Consider the following 20,688-nt stretch of genomic DNA (forward strand, 5'->3'; position numbering starts at 1 on the left):
TTACGTGCCTGATCACTATACATCGTTCTGATAATCGACATATTGCCATTAAAAAGGGGAATACAGTCATCGACTAATCCATAGACTAATCCAACTAGTTTCCAAATCCTGGTTTTTACAAATAATGTCCTAAATCATTGAACAAGGTACCACCTCCTTTCGTCTGACATCTTGAAAACTGTATTCAGAAAAATTTCCAGCCCAGGGGAACTCTAACGTACCTCTTTTGCCCTAAATTAATATTTTGAAAATGTGGCTTTTCGTTTACTTTGCAAAGAAAACCACTAAAAGTTGAGATATTTTCAACGTAACAAACGCGTTTCTGTCGACACAGAAAAATGAAGAGATCGAAAAGTAGTTAATCGAAAGAGGAGATAATAATAAAGGGAATAAGACTAGGAGTTTCTCAGATCGTTCTTTTTCCAGGCGGTGTGCAAGTATGATGTAGTGTAGTAAATTTGTGATGCTAGTTCCCACACCTTAGGGATCATTTTGGTATCATGCAGTGTTTGCCTGAAAGTTTTTTGTGTGAAATTTTCGAAATGCGTTTGGAATTTTTTTGTCCGATTTTTCGAAATGCGCCTGGAAGTTTTTTGTCCGAAGTCAGAAGTGTAGCCAGGGTGGTACTGGTAAGATTGGGGGGCGGACAGAGCAGTGGTGTAGCGCTATCGAAGTAGCAAGGGGGCTCTAGCACAAAATGTAGTGAAAACAATAGCAAAAGTAGAAAATTGCCAATTTTCGGCATTAACAAATGGGGCTTCCCTTCCCCTCACTTCGCTACTGTCCGAAGTTGTTTAGCCGAAAATTTTTCGTCCGGAAGTTTTCGATTTTCATCCAGCCTCTTTGTGGTGAGCGATGACCAATGCAGATTCAAAATGGCGGAGCAAGCCGGGTTCTAGAGGGTTTCGGCTCGCTTTTAGTCAGCACTGACAGACCCATCTTATACAACGATTTGTGGAATTCAAGTTCGTTTCTCACAAAGACCTCAGTTTTTTCAGTTGTTAGGTGTTCAAGAATGTCAATGTATGACAAACTGGCTTGAAAATTTACAGTTACTTCATCTGCTGCTCTAATCGAGCAGACGCCTGGCCAAGCGAAATTGGAAGTATAATGCACTGAAATGGCACTTCGTTTGATCGATTTCACTAGAAAAGCGTCATCGAAACGCCTTTTATTTGAGAGGAAGATTTTGACAAGCAATCACTTCAGCGCTGTAGCTGCTTTCAATGGATGTGGTTGTTTAGACGTCAAAAAACGGTCCAACTTGAAGCATGATTTTAGAAATGACTTTATTTTCACGCGGCTTAAAAGTATCGATGCAAAAACAAATGGTCTCGGAGTACCAGTTAGTAAAACGCAGGTGAAATATGTTGGTTGATTGATTTTTTATTCGAATAACCAGGGAATTTGTGTAATCAAACATCAATTATCCAAAATTTCCTGGCTCTGTGAATCTCAGCACACCCAAGAAATTTCTAGAATAATTTCCTAGTGATGTAAATAGAATTTTTGAAAATAACATGAAGTTCTAACATTACTAAGTGATTTCTTTCCACAGGAGCAACTCTCTGATGCAGAGAAAAGGCTTTTACATAGCAATCCTGCTGGTATTACTAACTCAACAATGAAGAACCAACTAAATGCACTACCAATCATCAAAACAATGGTTGGATATGTTTGGCCATCTGACAAGCCAGCTTTAAAAGTTAGAGTTGTAGCTGCACTGTCTCTTTTACTTGGTGCAAAGGTATGTCACAATATTTTAAAGAAAGGTTTTTTCCATGCAAGGGTGTCTAGCTAATTCAATTAATGTACACACACATTCAATAAATGTATAAATGCACTCCATACCAGAGTGTTGTCCTCTAGCAGCTTTATATTGGGCTCCTTGAATTCTTGATATTAATTGTTTTGATTTTGGTAATTAAAATGATATCTTATAAGAATTTTGGCTGGGCTGATAGGGGATGCTTCTAATGGGAGAGGTATTGCCAAAAAATCGTGGTTTTACAGGTATTTCTAGAAACCACAAACATTTGGAATCTACCCGCTTAAAAAATCATCCTGGCAAGTGTGAGTAAACCAGTATGGCAAGGATTTTTGTGGTCTACTGTTTTCAAGTTGCAGCAAATTGTTTTCATATGACTAAGTGCAATAATCTTGCAAATTTTTTGTTTGTTTTGATGTAGCAGCAATGACATCAAACTAAAACAATGGAAATTATTGAGCATTGATTGCAATGACATTGAGCATGAAAATTAGAATAACAACCTAGAACTGTCCTATTCTTTGCACAACAAGCATCAAAACCAAAACCAGATGATTGAATTGTCTCAATGCAAGAAACATTCATTGTCTGAGTAGTTGCAATTCACAGATCTGAAAAGTTGAATTTCTTGTTTTGTGAGAAGGCTTGAAGATTCCTTCACTGATTAGCTTCTAAAGGAAGTTAGAATAAATTGCCAACAGAGACATTTGTGTTGCCTGACATCCCTTGCCATACTGGTATGGAGTTTCACGCAAAGCCACATTCAAGGTCCCCTTTTATTTTGGTATTTTAAATCTTTCCTCATCAAAGCAAAAAATCCTGACTTATGTAGGCAGAAAGTGCTTGCTTTGTCTCTTGGAAGCTTCAACTAGGTGCAAAGCAAGCTTTTGCCTACTTTTAATAAGCTTCTGGATATAAAATGCTGTTCTCAATTTTTAGTGCTATTTTGAAATTTTACAATGCCATTTTTTTGATTTTATGCTTGTTTATATTTGCTTTTTCTTAATTTGAAGTGTCTATTTTAGCTGCTGAATGTCCAAGTACCATTTTTATTCAAATATGCTGTTGATTACCTCAACAATGCACCTCTTGTCATATCTGATGCAGAGACTGCAGCTGTTAGCATGGCCACCATCTTGCTTCTTGGTTGTAAGTTCTTATTTATAGTCAATCCGGGTAAAAAATACGCACGTGTCTCTGCGGGGAAAAAATTACGCACCACCTTTTCAGCCACGCCCAATCACTTATACCGTTTTGCTTGTGGTTCCCATATAGCCTAGAGAAGGCCTGTCAATTTGACCTGCTTTTCCCTTTTGTGAGGATTCTTGATTTAGAATAAAGCGGAATTGAATGTTTACCTTGTAAATTGGCCCAATATAATGTTTTGTCGGAAATCATCGAACTTTCTTATTGTCGGGTCAGTAACTGTCAAGCCCACAAAGTCAAGTGTTCTCAGTTGTTCTAAGGGATTAACCTTTTGACCTATGATAATTACATTTGCTTGCTATCTTTTGTTTTGTCTACATGGCATGCGTATTTTTTGGACACACAATTTTTGAGCACATGGGGAAAAATTACGCACTCCTGATTTTGATTGATGTTGGTATGGGACCTATAGAGATATGTAAATATGAGTCACAGAGGCACAAATTATCATGAGATATTACATAAGCTTATATTAATGGGAGTTTACAATGTATTTTTGGCACTTAAGTCATAGCCTCGCTTTCATATGCCAAAGTTTTTAATAGCATGCTTTTCAACTTTAAAATCACTTAGAAGCTGTTCAAAACTATTGCTTAACATCGTTACATGGAAAATCAAGTATTATATGAATGTTCTTCATAAACAAGCCTCTAGGATTCATTCTTTTATGTGTGCGTATTTGTTCCCCACCTATCCGCATTTTTTACCCCATTTGATGGGGGAAAAATTTCGCATTAATTTTCTTTAATTATAAGAAGGTTAATTGGATTAGCAAGACAACAAAGGTTTGGTTAACAAGGTATTACCATTCAAGTTCGAAAAATAAAAGAATGTTGACAAGATATCTTTTGAATATTTTTCTGGAGCAAACTTTGTGCAAAATGCGTATTTTTTCCCCCAACTTATATAAAATTTGTTGAAAGTGCTGTCATAGAATAACTGCCTTTATAGCAGCATTTATGTGACCTAAGTAAGAATTTAAGGCAGCCAAACGGTCAAAAAATTTCTAAGCTGCTAAATTGTTAAATTTTGGTTTTACTTCAAGCTTTATACTTGAAATTGTCATGTTAGAATAGTATTCATTTGGTATGGTATTAATAGCAACAATTGAAACCAAAACTCTGATTTTCAGTCCTGATGTAAAACCACCCTAGGCTCTTGACATCTTACTCAGTCAGCATTTCATTTGTGGCTATATTTATTACCTCATTAGGTTGAAATATACAGCAATGTACTCTGTTCTTTAAACAGGAAATTCCCCTTTTCTGTTTTTGTTGGTTGCTTTTAATCTCTATTCTTTTATTCTCTTGCACTTCCAGTTTGGTCTCTGATTTGTCACAAATTACAAGTTACGAATTCATAATTCCTCACCCCTTTACAGATGGCACAGCAAGAGCAGGATCATCTTTATTCAATGAACTAAGGAATGCTGTCTTTGCTAAGGTCGCCCAGCACTCAATTCGAAAAATGGCAATGACTACTTTTTTACATCTACATTCATTGGATTTGAGCTATCATTTAAGTAGAAAGACTGGGATGCTTTCAAAGGCCATTGACAGAGGAACAAGGTATGAATTTTGCATTTTGTTGCTCTTTTACCATGTCCACTTGTCCAATCAGGTTTTTAAAATTTAATAACAGGCTGTATTGTTTCTTTGGAATATGTCTTTTTCTTTAGATATTTCTGACCTTGCGAATGACGTTTTAACTGTGTAGTAGTGGTTGTCTGCATTTGCAAATAACCCTGGCCTGGTATTAAACCATTATGACAGCTTATATTTATTTTTTTCAGGGGTATCAGCTTCTTCCTCAGTGCCCTTGTGTTCAACATTGCACCAACAATCTTTGAAGTCAGCCTTGTCAGTGGAATATTGGTAAGAAGGCATTTGTTATTAATTAGGCTTTAAAGTTTTACATTCCCTGTTCTCAGAGACAGTAGGAAAACTATGATTAGATATGATTGGATCAAGAAACAAAGGATGTTTAATGGTGAAATGTGATTGGGATATTTAAGCATTGTTGCTGTTGTTATTAGCACACCTTTGTACACTGTGAAGTCTTCCTCTTTTTAGCTAGCTTTAAGGGTTTCCCTTCATTGAAATTATGCATGGTATTTTCAGTTTTGTTGAATATCTGTTCGTCATGCTACAATACACTTTCAAGGAGGGCAAACCTTAACTTGCGTGTTACTATTTCTCATCTGGTTGTTTTATTAATATGTTTCATAGTTACTGTTATTATGATACGCTGAACCATAAGCGACAACTATTGGGCATAGGATATTGTATCCAGTGCCCCTGTTTGCACATGTGGCTAGTAGCACAGGATTTGTTGTAAAGAAATATTGAAAAAATGTTTTTGAAGGTATTTGACTGTATAAACATTCTTGAAGTGGACAAAATGAACAAAGTCTAGGGATAAGATGCTCAATACTTTGACAAGCGAGAATGTTTTTAGAAATAATGAAATGCTTGTGCCTACTATCTGATTCATTTTAGTTATTATCAACTATTTTGACAGACTGACAAAGTTTTTCTTGCTCTAGGCTTGGAAATGTGGCTTCCCTTTTGCAGTCACTAGCATCAGTTGCATTGCAGCATACGCTGCATTTACACTATTGTTCACCCAATGGAGGCAAGCATTTTGAATTCTAGTATAAGATACCTTTATCTTCGTTTTGTATTGTGCTGTGTTGTTCTGTATTGTGTATTTATAGTGCATTTATAGTGTGCACAAAGTTTTGGAATATTTGTTTTTATTGTGATAAAAAAAACTTCGTTTTCTCATCTTTTTATATTCTTTTTGCTTGAAAAAGCTTAAAATTCACTTTTTGCATTTATCCCTTTTTGCAATCAAAAAATTTTAGTTTGCTTTAGAACTAAGTTAGTATCTCCTTCCTTTATGAAAAATTATTGTTCATCAAAAACTACTTAAACTGTCGTATCTCAGTGAAATATCAATGTTTCTAAGCCTTGATTTTTAGAATATTTCAGCTCCGTGTTCAATAATTATGGCTTATGTTTGTTAAAAATTAACTCTTTTGTTTCTAAAAGTTGTGAATGAATCCACCCTTTTTTAGAACAAAGTTTCGTATTCAAATGAACAAAGCTGATAACGAGGCTGGAACAAAGGCAATCGACTCACTGATTAACTACGAAACAGTCAAGGTAAAATGTAAGGAGAAAACGAACTCCTTCTGTCCAAATTTTAAGAAAAAGCCGTTATTGTGTTGGAATCTGGTTTTGATTGGAGCTCTGGTTTGCACAATTTCATTTGTTGTACAAGGTTAAGATAAAATGTGATTTTTTTGAAGCTTATTTAAAAATTCGAAAATTCTTTTTTTTTCACTTAGTATTTCAACAACGAATCTTTCGAAGCTGCTCAATATGGCAAATTGCTAAAGAATTACAATGAAGCCTCTTTGAAGACAACCACAAGTTTGGCTGCGCTCAATTTTGGTCAAAATGTCATTTTTTCGACAGCATTGACGGGGATCATGCTTCTCGCAAGCCAAGGCATTATGAAAGGTGTTTTTATAATAAAATTTGCACCTGAGTAAACAAAGATTCTCTCTCCTCGATAGCAAACAAAATGTTGATCAGTCAGTTCAAATAAATCCATTTTGGCACCCTCAGTCATTCGGTTATGTAGTGTGGATGAAATTCTTACCTTATTAATAACGTCGCGTGTCATTTATGATTTATATCCACTTTTGAAAAAAAGTCTGAATCAAAGTTTTGTTCTAAATGACTGTATTTGTCTGTTTGCTTCTATCGTGAATGGGGACATCGTAAGCATTTGGTAATTGGAGGGGAACAGAACACAGTTTTTTTGAAAAAGAGCACTTTGTTGTTGTTGTTAAAGTTGTTAAATGGGTGCTCCTAAGAAAGAGGCATTTTCCATTTTGTTAGGGACACATGATCATGCTTCTCCCCGATTTGGACGTCCCTGGTCGTGGAGCGCCGTAATGTGGTTTATATCAAGTGTATGATGCGCAAGTGCTTGATTTAAAGTTCTTTTGCCAATTTAGGGACAATGACTGTGGGTGATTTGGTGATGGTGAATGGACTTCTGTTCCAGCTGTCAGTACCACTGAATTTCTTAGGCTCTGTTTATCGTGATCTGAGACAGGCATTAGTCGATATGCAGACTATGTTCGATCTCTTGAGCATCAAAAGCGCAATCAAGGTAACTCTTATTATGGCACGTCATTTGGTTTTTTTTGCACCATAATTTTTGCAGTAATCAAAAACTAATATTTTCATTTAACGATCTTCAAACTAGGCGAAAAACACGATTGAAAATTTTTATCAGTAGTCTTGTTGGGTGGGGATAGAAATTTCTTGAGAAGGATATGAAACAATTTATTTGAAATTATTTTGATCCTTTTTGACTTTCTATGTTACTTCCTCGCACTTTTCTTAATCGTTTTCATATCATTTCTAGTTCTTAAGGTTTCTTAGTAAATAAATTGCGCTAATGTCTGTTTTTATCATTCCAGGTAAAAGAAAACTCGTTTCCTTTGGTTCTTGACCCAAAACCTGTGAATCCCCTTGTGGTTTTTGACAACGTTAAGTTTGGTTATTTACCAGATCGAAAAATTTTGAATGGTATGAATCTTGAGATCAGGGGTGGCTGTAAAACTGCTATTGTTGGCGGGAGTGGCTCTGGGTAAGTTCACATTTTGTCTATTCCAGATATCTTGCAGCCAATTTGGATTTTCAGCGTTACGCTATTTGAATAGGAATTTGAAAACTGCCTACAAAAAGTGGTATTTGACTGTTATCCACTGTGATACAGGCTGTTGACTATATTGAAGATAGACAGGATTTTTCCATTTATATGCGCAATTGCCTTGAAAATGAGCCGCTGAAGTCTATGACGTTTTTTATCCGTGACCTCTTTGGTTCTGGCGTCGTACCGTTATTAGAATTCAAACTGGACTGAATAGGCCTAGACAAGTGACCCAGTTCTGATCTGAAGCATTGTCAAGGTGGGGCGTAGTCGGTTACAGCCATTTATCTCCATTCCACTAGGACTCCTCATCTCAAGAAAATGGTCTGTATTGGGCTAAGAAAAAAAATATTTTTTTTATATTCATGAATTGGTATTTTGCTTTTCTCCCACGCTCTCGCGCCCTATCTTAGCGATTAAAATATCAAACTGTAGAGCCGAATATTCGTTTCATAATTAACTAAAATGTTTTACTGTTTTGCGTTTTGTTTGCAATGCAAACTAAAGTTTGGTTGACCCTCGTTGAAAGTTCAAGAAAGCATTGAAGAATAAAATGAACTGTTTGAAGCACAAAATTTTCCAGTCTAAATACACTGTTTTTCATAGAATAATTGTGGTAAAATTTTTTGAAACATCGCATCTCTATCAGGCACCGCGGTGCAGCGGTGGCTGGGGGGGCTTTAGCCAACTATTAAGTGTCAAGCTACCAGAAAAGCATCTTTTTATACGGTTTTAGCCCCCCCCCACTTTTTTTAGACCCCCACTTTTCTCAACGCTCCGCGGTACCTGTCTATCTGATTTTGCCGATCAGTTTACAGGAGAAGTCCATTGTAACATATTGTAAAGGAGGAAGATTTTATAGCAAAGCAAGAACATTGGATTAGCAATAGAAATTCAACTTTTCTTAGCAAAAATCGTGTACTTTTGATTCACCGTCAGACAAAGTCCGAAGGTCAACTAGCAACCTCGACATATAAACAAATTTCTTTTTTAAAGAAACTTAGGTTTTAAGGGAGTCGAAATATTGTGTTTTCACTACTTTGTGTAAAACGATTGTGAATTTGTCTGTATTCTTCCATATAACTCGATATTTGCTTCTACCTCTAGTGTGAGAAAATACTTAGCAAGGCTAAAAAGGTTAAAACCAAATTTCTTGAAGTTGAAGACTAGCGTCCTGTGTATTTTTAATTGATATCTTTACGTAATATCTTTATGTATTATGTTAACATATGTGACTCAAGATATTTTTTTTACCCTTTATCCTGTACATTTTTAGAGCTTCAATTAGTGGCATGTTATCTCTGATCGTTGGCATTTTGCTTCATATTGCTTTTCAATAGAAAATCTACGATTGTGAGACTATTGTACCGATTTTACGATCCTGATGAAGGGAGAATATTGATTGCTGGAAATGACATCAGAGATGTTACCCTGGAAAGCCTTCGCAAGAATATTGGCATTGTCCCACAGGTACCCATACCAACGCATCTGTCAATTAAAGTAATAGAACCAACCTGATATACGATCCAATACCCTATTCTCTCTTGCAAGAGTTCCCGCTGTGGGTTTATTGATTAACCACCCCCCATTTTAATGGAGGATTAGTAGACAGGCGGGAATATTGGAGAAGGTGGGAATACAAGAGAGAATACGGTATGTCCTACTAATTCGGGATGTCCAAGTCAAACTCAAATTACTTCTGACTTGGGTCTAAAATAAGTTTCGGGTATGTGGCTTTGTTTTACTTTAGTTCTACAAATATTTACGATAATTGTGGGGTCTGCCTAATAACAGCTTGCGATATTCTGGGTCTACCACACACAGTGGAATCCTGATATAACGAACTCTGAAGGGAACCAGAAAATAGTTCGTTATATCCGGGATTTGTTATATCGGGATTCCACTGTATCTGGTCGGGATTTGCGTGAATTTTTCTGGGATTACGTATTTTGGGTGTGACATGGACACATAGTACCTATATGTTACTCTTTTCTTGTGGTTTCTATTGCCACACCCCTTTAACTTTCGGAAAATCAGTATTCTGCACGTCTGTGAAACAAGGAAACCTTGACTGATATCTTAAATTTTTCCAATGGTGTATCTACGAGAGTGACACATTTATTTATCTGTATCCTATCTAGTTAAGACACCATCTATATTTCACTTGCAATTCGGCTATCGATACTGGTTACCTGGTACCTTCTAGTTGAGGTCGGCCCTTGCACACGCGGAGCACACATATTCTGAGCTAGCTGGTAAAGCTTTAACGCTCACATCGTGGCGTCATCCATTATATTTTATATCCACCTCGTTGTTGGTCTTCATTTGTTTCTATTACCACCAGTCATATCTACCATTATCTTCTTGCCCAAGATGTTTTCGCTTTTGCACAATGACCAAGGTACATCATCTGCAGCTTGGCTAACTGACCGTCTTATGCTGTAAGTTCAAGCAATCTCAACCCCTTAAACTTTCCCAATCCTTGCAAATGAGAAAGCTCGTCTCCTGTTGCATTGCTCAAAAGTTTGTTCTTTCCTCCGCAATGTCTTCTTACAACCCAACTTTCAATACATCATTTAACATAGGTAAAAGCTTTGGAACTAAAGCTATATAGATGTCTTGCATTTTGTATTCCAGGACCAAGTGCTGTTCCATGACACTATTTATTACAACATATTGTATGGACGTACTTCGGCTACTGCAAATGAAGTGTTTGAAGCGGCCAAGATGGCGGATATGCATTCAGCAATTCTGGCAATGCCAAGAGGCTACGAGACTCAAGTTGGAGAAAGAGGCCTGAAGCTATCTGGAGGCGAGAAGCAGAGGGTTGCTATTTCCCGAGCTATTTTGAAAAACGCTCCCCTACTTGTTTATGATGAAGCCACGTCTTCGCTGGATTCTATCACCGAAAAGGTATGGCTTAGCCCAGTCAACTCATATTTAACTTTTAGCGAGTGACAGCCAGAAACTGACGAATTATTTATTTTTAATAATGACAGTAAGCTGCTTCTTTATAACACCTATCTTCTCTCACAAGTTTTTTGGCACCTCTCAGTAGCCGACTTATCAAAAACCTGGATCGTCGAAAATCTTGATAATCAAGTCTCTACATTTATCCGCCACTGGCTCGATTTACCCATCAGTGTTAATTTCAATGGCATTATTCTGTCAAAAATCCTGTCGTTCTTCATTTGATACCTCCTTCTGAACATGAATATCAAATTTGATATACACAGGAATGCTAGAGAAGTATTGAAGGCTGCTAGATCAGAACATAAAGAGTGCCTTCAAAACTGTATTATATCTCAAGGTCCATTCTTTCTTTCATGTTTAGCCACTCTGTTCCTTTGGCTTCTAAAATATGGACCACAGCTCACATGCTCAAGAACATTTCCACTCGAAGATATTTCAGTCGCGCGATTGCTTATTTTGCCATATGCCAGAAACGTTACTTCATATTGTTGTAGGCTGCAAAACATACCTCGAAGAAGGCCGGCACCACAACTCTGCATTAAACTTCCTAGCTCAGTCTTTTAAAGCTATACCTCATTGCTCCCTTTACGTAGACCTTTCAAATTTTCTCTCCCCCTCTATCATAAGACGAGACTCTTTTAGACCTAATCTATTTCTAATAACTTATGACAAATGCCTGTTCATACACAAGCTTACTGTAGGGTGCGAAACGAATCTGGTTGTTAGTGCTAGCTGCAAGAGAGAGAAGTACGTGCTTCTTGTTCATAACTCTGCAATAGAAATAAAGCTTGACATAACCCTGAGCTTCTTCAGTTCTAACGCTTTCTGTTACCTACAACTTCCAAAGCAGACAAAGTGCAAACAAACTTTTCCTTTTTTTGTTGATTCCTTTTTTGTGCTTGTAATAGTCCTTTTCTTTGTAAACCCAAGCTAGCCAATTGCAAATTACCTTTGTTATAATGAGATTTGTAACATTTAGTTTAAGGTGAATAGAAAAATTAAAGTTCCCATTAATGTTAATATTATTATCCATTTATTTAAAGTAGGCATGTACATCATTGTTTAGAGGAAAGAGTTATTATGTTTGATTATATAGAATATACGGAATAATTGGCTAAAAGCTAAGAATAGATACATGAAATTTAACAATATTATGCAATTCGTAGAAAAGCGTCGCCGTTTCATAATTGAAACAGCCAACATATTCGTTGTTTGGTGGCTTCTTATGTTGTATAGTATATAATGAGATCATGGAAAGAACATGAATTTGAATCTATTTTCTTTTATCCAAATCAAAGCCAGTATTATATTATATGGTATTTAAAAATGAAAATTTTAGAAGCAACGACAATTCCAATATGTGTCAAGCTTTTTTCAGTAGTGCTTTCGTCGCTCACTGATGTATTTTTGTTTTTGATATATTTTATGTCTTGTCTTTCGTTGCAGAATATTCTTTCTTCATTGTCGTCGATCACGAAAAACAAAACTTCAATCTTCATTGCGCATCGTCTGTCCACTGTGGTGGATGCGGAGGAGATAATTGTGCTGGAAGAAGGCAAAGTAAGGGAGCGTGGAAATCACCATACCCTTTTAAAAGACACGAACACTATGTATTCCTACCTATGGAGCAAACAGCACGAGCCCCAGATCCCCTTAGAAAAACTGGAGGAACAAATCAGCGAAAACGAGGCAAAGACCAAATATGATTTCCCTGTACCCGAGGCTATGAGTACTTGAGTATGTTTGCAAAGATTGTTATTTCTAATCCTCCAGATTGTTTGTAAATTAAATTGGTGAAGGCTTGTGATTTATTCTTTTAAAACGTTTGCAACTTTTTGAACATTTCTTAAGCCTGGTTCTCATTTATCGCAGGTCGTCGGCGACCGTCGGCGACCGTCAGCGACCGTCGGCGACCGTCGGCGACCGTCGCCGATGCAAGTGTTCTCATATACATCTTGTCTGCGATGGCCTGCGATCTTCTGGCTCTGTTGTGTCACATGTGGCCTTGAAAACAAAGAGCATCATTTGTTAATTTTTGCGCCAATTCTGATTACAGTTTCTCGACTAAATGAAAACATCAGCCAGTGCATAGGGTCATATTTTGAAACAATAGATATTACTTTGCTGATGCCGCTACCAGATTCATTCCATTTTTCATTTTTGATCATTTACACAGGGTAAAGCTATCAACTATATATAAAGAAATTGCTTTCCAAGCTGCCCTGTACAAAGAAAAAAGATAACCCTAAAATGTAACAATACAAATAATGATGATTTAATGAAATTTAATCAGAGTTAATTTCACGAGGGGCTTTTGCATTGGATGTTACTCCTGAGTTGATTATTGACTGTTATTCATATTTTTGGTCTCATGTGCCACGCTTTCTCGTGGTTCTCTTGCATTTGCGTTACTCGTTTATTGATATTGCGAAGTAGTCTTGGCCTCCGGGGGTTTTGTTTAGTAATGCTAGGGCAACATTTATGGCTCATGGCGGTTTTCATTCCCTAGGTTATTCTTGGGGTATTTAAGGTTTTTGGCATAGTGTTGGTTTCATTTTGCTTGATGAAAGGCGACAAATTGAGTGTGCTGTTTATTTTCCCAGCCCCCCTCCCTTTCTTTGTTTTCTGTTTTTTCTTGATGACTTCAAAAAAACTTCTCGTACCTTTAGGCATTCTTTATGTTTTTAGCATTTACTTGGATGCTTTCAGGTAGGACTGGTGCATCGGCTGTTAGTGGGAAAAAGAGACTTTTCTTGTCCATTCCCTCCCCTTTATTAATTAAATTTGGGGGTTATTATGGAAATTTCCAAAGTAACAGCTTCCTGTTTAGGTTAGTGGTTGGTTTAGCGATTTGCGCCGATGCACCAGCGGCCCAACTCGCTCTCGATGATGTGGGAACGTAGCCTCATGACTGAATTTCTGATGTCGAGGGCATGATTTCTGAGGGAGCTTTTTGCCCGTCATTTTGTTGGTATTTTATTCACGAGTTAGTAAATTAATACATAATAGAATAACATAATGAAAGCAGTTAAAAGTACTGGAACGAACGCCAGGAATAAAAAGTGTCCCTTTTTGTTCTGGAGTTTTCGAGACAGGATTTAAATTATTTAAAAATTTTTTTGTTAATTTTGATTTTGCGTCCAGACCATTCCAAAGTTTCGCCCCTCCAAAAGAAATGCATGCATTTTTGGCCACATGTTGTTCATAGAAACGGGACACGAAGATCGGTTTCGGTGTTTCGAAGTTTCCGGGTACTGGTTTCTGATAACCTGTCGAGCTGGCACGCAAGATACGAGGGAGCCTCATTATTTGTACACTTGTATACCATTTCAAAAGTTTCTTTTACAATCAAGTCATAAGCTGTCTACCAGCCCAGTTTTTTTATAACTGGAAGAGCAGAAGCGTTGGTTACGATTCTGGCCGCGCAAGTTTGTAGTTTCTGTAGCTTGTCTAGTGCCGTAATTCCGCATACTGGGCAACAATATCGAAATACTTGGCAACAATATCGAAAGTACAGCTCTGTCAGAATTTTATACATTGTTTGCACGACTTTGTTTGGAGGTATTGTTTGGAATAGCGCAGCATTCCTAACGCCGTAGAGATCTTTTTATCATATTAGCTCAAATGTTGATCAACATATACCCCAAGGTATTTACCAGGGCCCGCGCCACCGATTCTAAAGTGGGATTTCTCATTTAAAGGGAGGTTATCTATTTAATATTTTAAAGGGGGATTTAATACCTATATGGGGAAAATGCTGGCCTAAGTCACTCTGACTTGCCAATTATTATGTTCAAGATGTTCTTGTAATTAAACGGCTTAAAAGGCCACAATCTCAAACATGATCTGGATGATCTGCCTATGTTGCAGAACCCGTTTCCAACTAAAACGATTTTTAAACGATGGCCGAAGCTTAACTAGAATCTTTTTCTCAAACGCGTGCGACTCTCAAAACTCTTACTCCCTAACTAACTGATCACGTGATCTTACGTCAACGGTAACAAAACGCTATTTTCTACAACCTATAGTTAAGAAGAAAAGTAGGGGGTTCATGGCCCCTCTGCCCCCTTGTGGCGTGGGCCTTGTTTAGTGTCCTTTATCATAGAGATTGTCTCCCTACCTATTAAGAGATGGCCTCACTGCCGTAGCTTGCTGAATATTTTTCAATCTTTGCCTGCTACCAACACTTAAGCTGTAGGTTTTGGCAACATTAAGTGACAGCTTGTTTGCAGCAAGCCACGTTTTGAGACTGGCTAGGTCCTCATTAACACGTTCATTGATTACAGGGATGGAGTTAGCTGAAAACGATAAGCTAGTGTCATCAGAATATATGTTAACTTGTGAATGTTTCAATGATAACATGACTATGATGACAATGGAAGGTCATTTATGTATAAGATGAAAAGAAGAGGCCCAAGGCAAGACCCTTGTGGAACACCACATATAACTTTTTTCAAACATGGACACCGTTCCATTTACCTTAGAGCATTGCATCCTGTTCGACAAGTAGGTATGAAACCAGCCAAGCTCTTTATTTCACGCACCATAGAGTTCCAACTTTTCAATAAAATATCATGATTGACGGTGTCAAAGGCTTTTTTAAGTCGATGAATGTTACCGACGTATATAGTCCACTGTTTATGTTTAGGTACCAGTCATTAGTGCATTTTAGCAAGCAAGTGAGTACTGAGTGCAGCTTTCTGAAACTTGATTGCTGCGAAAACAGCATTTATACAGCTGGTCATAGACAAGTTTTCAAAGATCCGAGACAAAACTGGTAGGAATGAGACGGGAGGATAATTTGACCCTTCAACACCGACGCTATCCTAGTGATTTTTCGCATATCTGGGAACACCCAAGAAGAAAGGGACAAATGAATAAGCTTTGCAAGAGGCTCCGCCAAGATAGGCTTTCCAGCTTTTTAAAAAAAACTATAAATTTCATCCAGGCCATGCCCCTGCGAGGTCTTGAACGTAAAAAGTCTTGTATCGTCGTTCAGCCTCTGTTAAATACATCTCCGCTTATACAGCTTAAACTTATACTCTCCTGTCCTGAAGGCCTTTGCATGGTTGGTTTAGATTTTCTTATTTCTTCGATAAATTGCGAAGCTGATACATTTATCGCAAGCATCGCAAGGCCCTCATCGGTGACGATCGCCGATATATGATGACCAGGCTTCACTGCACGATTGAAGAAATGGTTCGGGGCTTTGTGACAGGGGTAGGTCCATATGCAGGACTTTTCATTCCCGGGCTTTTTGTACGTTCACAAAACTATTCAGTTAAATTGGTTTTGCTGTTTTAAATAACACATAATTTCACAATTAAACGCTTAATTTTAATTAGTGCATAATTTTACATAATTACATAATTTGACTGTTTTAGCGAGATTCAGCACCTCTTGTTGCTGCTCCTCGCGAAATGACGTTAGTCGCATGTCTAATCCAATAGAAAGATGACATTTATCACCACGTACAGTGAAGGCGAATAGAACACAAGCAAGTTTTTCTTGCAAGTGGTGACCTAAGACGTTAAATGCATTCAGTTATGATTACATTACGAACTTTATTGTGTTGTCAAGGTCATCACCTAAGCAGAACTCGCTTTTTAAACGATTTCTTTCTTCAAATTTTATTTTTCGTCACTTTTAATCAAAAACTGAAAATTTTCATTACGAGCTCACGCAATTGAATAAACACATACAGGATAAACGTCCTAACATGTTGGGACAGTTTTCAGAAGTCCAACAAACGTTCCTTGGTTATCTTTTGGATGAATGTTCCTTGTTCATTCTAGACACTGCATGAAAACATGTGGACTTCGTTAGCCCTTATTTGCATCCTAGCTAGTTTCCAAATGCTCTTTGAAAGCAACACCTTCTTCACTATGGGTCAAATATTCGTTGAAGAAAAAGATGAATCAGCATCACCCGTAACTCCAACTGATTTCGTTGTGCCATTGAAATATTTTCATCGATGTAATATGGACAGAAGCTGCGCAAAGGTTGCACTAGATATCATTACAGGGCAGATACTTCTGGTTGAGGACGAGTATTTTAAACAAAAGGGCTTCAAAGTGTGGAATAAAAACGGTATGGCCTGCTTTCTATGCTAGATATATGTTTCTTACGCACAAAGATATGCTCATGATAAATACCAGATTCAAAACACGATATTGTTCTTATGCATTTAGCATTTATTCCAGTTTGCGAAAATATAAGAACTTAATCAAAACCAATGCGATTTCTGTTATGCTTCCTGATTCCAAATAAGTTTGAAAACTTTCAACAATTAACCCAGTGAAAAATTTATTCTTACTGTATGCATTCTTATTTCAAGCAAAACATCATGTTTAGCTTTGTATCCAATTTAGGATATTGTCCAGTTCGCTTCAAGGCACTCGGTTGCTTTAGAAGTCACCATACATACAATGGAAAAAGAAAACTGGAACATAAAATTTCAACAAGGATGGACCCACAAGATCATAATTTTGAAAAACCAATGATACTCTGGAATGACTTTAAATTTGAAGCCTTTAAAATTGTGTGCAATTGTGTGTCGAAAGCTAAGTCAGTGGGATACAATATTGCCGCAATTGAAAACTATGGTAAGTTTTAAAAACGTACAGTTTAGAGGAGGCGTTATAAATCGGGATTCTGCAGTCATATGCAGGCTGTTATTTCTTTTAAAAGACCTCTTGTGACCATAAACTCTCTGAAGAAAATTTCCTGCGAAGATAGTTTGTAATTTTTTGGTTTAAAACCACAATTTGCGATGAAATTATGACGTTGCAGATAAGCAGGAGTCACCTAAATAAAAGTCAGGATTTCAGAGTTCATAAGTAACATGTTTCCATGCTTATAATAAGCGCTGCCGAGTGGTTTCAGAGGTCCTGGGGCAAAAGCGAAAAACGTGACCCACTAAAAGCGAAGCGTGCAGAAAATCTTTGCGACCACCCCTTTAATATAAGCTTAAAATGCAATTTAGAACATTTATTCCAATGATTTCTTGCAATCATTTTAAACATTTTACTTCTTAAGCAAACTTTTACTACCTTTGATTAATTCCATTCTGTAAATGGAATTCATTACTTTATAAGGCCCCCTAGACCTAGTGGCCCTGGGGCGATTTGCGCCCTTGTCCCCCCTCTGGATAATTGATAATATTGTCATGTGTGAACATGGCAATTCCTGCGTCTTGATGTATGAAGCGATTTTATGAAAGATTGATTCCAAAAACTTCAAACCTACTATGTTGTGGGTTAGGTGCAAGCAGGAAATTCTTGCAAAATACATATGACATAGGAGGTCGGTTCTTTCGGTACAGCACATTCTGTAAAGCATTTTCTGTACAGCTTTTTCTGTATAGCCTGCATTAAAAAAAACTCAAACACACATAGCAGTAAGTAGTAAATTGTTATTGTTTGCAAGGGAAGCGGATCCCTTGAGCTCTCTTGGTACAATATCAATGTGCCAAACATGGTTTCGATTTTTTTCCGTGTAACAAAGTAATTTGCTGCGAGCATTTTATTTCCTTCCAAACTGCCTAACTTTTTGCAAAGTGTCTAAACCTGTTAAATTATTTATCAATGGCTGAAAATTTCCTAGGAGAAAATTTTTTTAACTGTGATTTCCTTTTGACCTGTGGTCACTCGGTCACGGGGAAATTAACAACATTAAAGGTGATGATGAATAACGAAAATATTTTTTTATCCAATAGGAGAGTGTTGGGCGTCTGATGTTAGCCCAAGTATCTTCGAACCCAGCAGGACAGCGGATCATTTATGTGTAACTATTGAGTTTGAAACTTGTGAACGATCAGAGAACCTCTGCATTGGTAAAGACTACACTCTCTTTGCATATAAGGTCATTTAGCTTTTTACACGTGACTAAAATATTGATGACAAAATAAGGAAATACATAGCCTTGCGTTGTATATCATCACAGAAATCGATACATTGCATCCTCGTTCATCCGAGCCTCGGTTACCTGAACCTCGTTTAGGTGTGATGTTTTGTACCTGTACGTATTTTCATTTGACAGAACGCTGATATAAGCTCGTCTCCAATTAATTTCAAGCCCTTAAACTAATCCAGGAAGTTAGGAAAGCATCCAAAAGACAAATCTTCTTGATATCTCTGTTATGAATCTATATTTGAGATCAATGAAGATGTGTGTCAGTTATTATCTTAGCAGCATAACCAAAATGGTTTTTTTATTCACATGTTTTTCCTAACAGAGAATGGAAAAATCTGACAAACAGATCTAATCTATCTAATGCCATTCGCTTTTACCATGGTATTATTGAAATTTAAAATGAAATTTTTGACTCTTTCTCATGTATTGTGAATGATTTTTCCTGACCAAAATCTTATCCTCGGCCATCCAAACATTCGGCTTATCTGAACCGCTCTTCTTACATTTTATTCCAAGCTGTTCGTATAAACGAGTATGCACTGTATAACAAAACGAATTTATGACTCAAAACAAAACTGTATTTTCGCCTTCCCCTATAACCACTTTTTACCTCATTGTTTTACCATTGTTTTACCAAAGCATAACAATAAAATGTTTTTTTCGAAAACATCACTGTGTAACAAGCCCGGTGAAAGCCATTCCAGGAAACCATTTACTATTTCCTTATCGTGAAGCCCCCTTTAGAAAATTCGAATTGCCTGGGTATTTTTCCATTGCCCAACATCCTCTGCACGTCCAAAGTGTTAAGAGTTATAAACAAGTTCACCCTGTTTCTAATTTGACCCTGAGCGCTGGCAACATTATTGAAAATTTTACCCCTTATCACCTCTGAATGATACTCCTAACATGTTTTGCATGATACATTTTTTCTTTCTTTCAAACCTTCCCTTTGAAAAGAGGATCTTTAATGAAAATCGAACATCAGAATTTAAAGAATTTAGTGGCTGTCTCTACCGGTCCAGTATTGTCAATGCCTTTTTGATAGGTCTCTTCTGTTTTCACTATAAGAGCTTAGTTATTCTGCTTACATTCGAGTTCTTAGATCGTTCTGCTTTTGCCAGCTTGAAAATTTGCTTAACATTGAATTGGGGAATTACAACAGCTAAAAGTATTCTTGTCGCTAGGCCATGTTTAATTTGTTATTTTTAGTGACCAAAACAGACATTGTTAAATAATGAAATTTTTTACAATGCGTTAATACCCCTCTTATAAGAAATTCACTCATATGACAAAGTCCGGAGCATATTGTAAATCCGTTCTCACTGTATGTTAATTGTATTCCTTACAGCTAGTCTATGGTAAAATTATATGCTCTTTTAAAAAATCGATTTCTCCAGCGGATTTGAGTTTTCGTTTTTAAATGACGTCATGGTGATGTCATAGCGCATTATTTTTTGCAAATATATCCTCAATTCAATTCAATTTTACTTCTAAAGCCGAAACCCACTCCGGAAAATGATCAGCTGGTCGGATCAGATCGAGTTGGTCTGACATGTTCCGTTCGGTCTGCAACAATCTTAACTTTTCTAAATAATGTAGAACTACGAAGTTTTACAGGGCAGATAAAGATCATAAACCAGACTCCAGTTCGCAATAACGTTTTTTAAATCAAGATTCTTCAGCAGGGATAGCAACCAACGATTACAACCTAACGACTTCGTTCAACGACAACTTTGACTCGACTGGACTTGCACTGAAAGAACATACGCTTTTAACAACATGAGTGACGCACACAAAACCCTAATGACACAAATTAACGGCGAATGACTAAAAACAACTAAAATAGCGATGGTACGATGACAAACAAAATGGACTGACGCAAACATCGAAAGACATCCTCATTAACGATAACGAACCACAAACACGATGCACGACAGACAAAACTAGTTGTATAACAATAAGTATGTTTAGTCTAGGGCAAGAAATATTACAAATGTGCTTTGAAATGCCTAGATTTTCCAATTTTTGTCAGTTCCGTCATTGATCAAAACTTGCTTAGAACAAGGCCTCCAAAGCAGGCACCACGCAGCCAT

The 20,688-nt window shown here is 37.1% G+C and overlaps 2 protein-coding genes across 2 annotated transcripts; both read left to right on the plus strand.

Moving 5' to 3' along the window:
• Window positions 1-850: 850 nt before the first annotated feature.
• Window positions 851-12,503, plus strand: LOC135685343 (iron-sulfur clusters transporter ABCB7, mitochondrial). Its single transcript, XM_065201257.2, has 13 exons — window positions 851-1,360; window positions 1,559-1,747; window positions 2,794-2,917; window positions 4,356-4,542; window positions 4,767-4,848; window positions 5,520-5,608; window positions 6,054-6,141; window positions 6,327-6,501; window positions 7,005-7,162; window positions 7,476-7,645; window positions 9,049-9,178; window positions 10,346-10,621; window positions 12,128-12,503. The coding sequence occupies exons 1-13, from the start codon at window positions 1,121-1,123 to the stop codon at window positions 12,416-12,418; spliced, it is 2,199 nt and encodes a 732-aa protein (XP_065057329.1). The 5' UTR covers window positions 851-1,120; the 3' UTR covers window positions 12,419-12,503.
• Window positions 12,504-12,654: 151 nt separating this feature from the next.
• On the plus strand, window positions 12,655-19,990 carry LOC135685344 (uncharacterized). Its single transcript, XM_065201259.2, has 3 exons — window positions 12,655-16,771; window positions 17,053-17,286; window positions 18,399-19,990. The coding sequence occupies exons 1-3, from the start codon at window positions 16,492-16,494 to the stop codon at window positions 18,551-18,553; spliced, it is 669 nt and encodes a 222-aa protein (XP_065057331.2). The 5' UTR covers window positions 12,655-16,491; the 3' UTR covers window positions 18,554-19,990.
• Window positions 19,991-20,688: the final 698 nt, after the last annotated feature.

The sequence above is a fragment of the Rhopilema esculentum genome, chromosome 15 (assembly GCF_057945365.1).
Source record: "Rhopilema esculentum isolate cy_ngs chromosome 15, ASM5794536v1, whole genome shotgun sequence".
Lineage (NCBI taxonomy): Eukaryota > Metazoa > Cnidaria > Scyphozoa > Rhizostomeae > Rhizostomatidae > Rhopilema > Rhopilema esculentum.

Excerpts from the sequence above, each read along its gene's own strand:
- LOC135685343 (XM_065201257.2), top strand. The coding sequence starts at position 1,121 with ATGGCACTTCGTTTGATCGATTTCACTAGAAAAGCGTCATCGAAACGC. Across the intron at positions 2,918-4,355 it reads CACCATCTTGCTTCTTGGTT|ATGGCACAGCAAGAGCAGGA; the intron begins GTAAGTTCTTAT and ends ACCCCTTTACAG. Across the intron at positions 10,622-12,127 it reads TGGATTCTATCACCGAAAAG|AATATTCTTTCTTCATTGTC; the intron begins GTATGGCTTAGC and ends CTTTCGTTGCAG.
- LOC135685344 (XM_065201259.2), top strand. The coding sequence starts at position 16,492 with ATGTGGACTTCGTTAGCCCTTATTTGCATCCTAGCTAGTTTCCAAATG. Across the intron at positions 16,772-17,052 it reads CAAAGTGTGGAATAAAAACG|GATATTGTCCAGTTCGCTTC; the intron begins GTATGGCCTGCT and ends TATCCAATTTAG. Across the intron at positions 17,287-18,398 it reads TGCCGCAATTGAAAACTATG|GAGAGTGTTGGGCGTCTGAT; the intron begins GTAAGTTTTAAA and ends TTTATCCAATAG.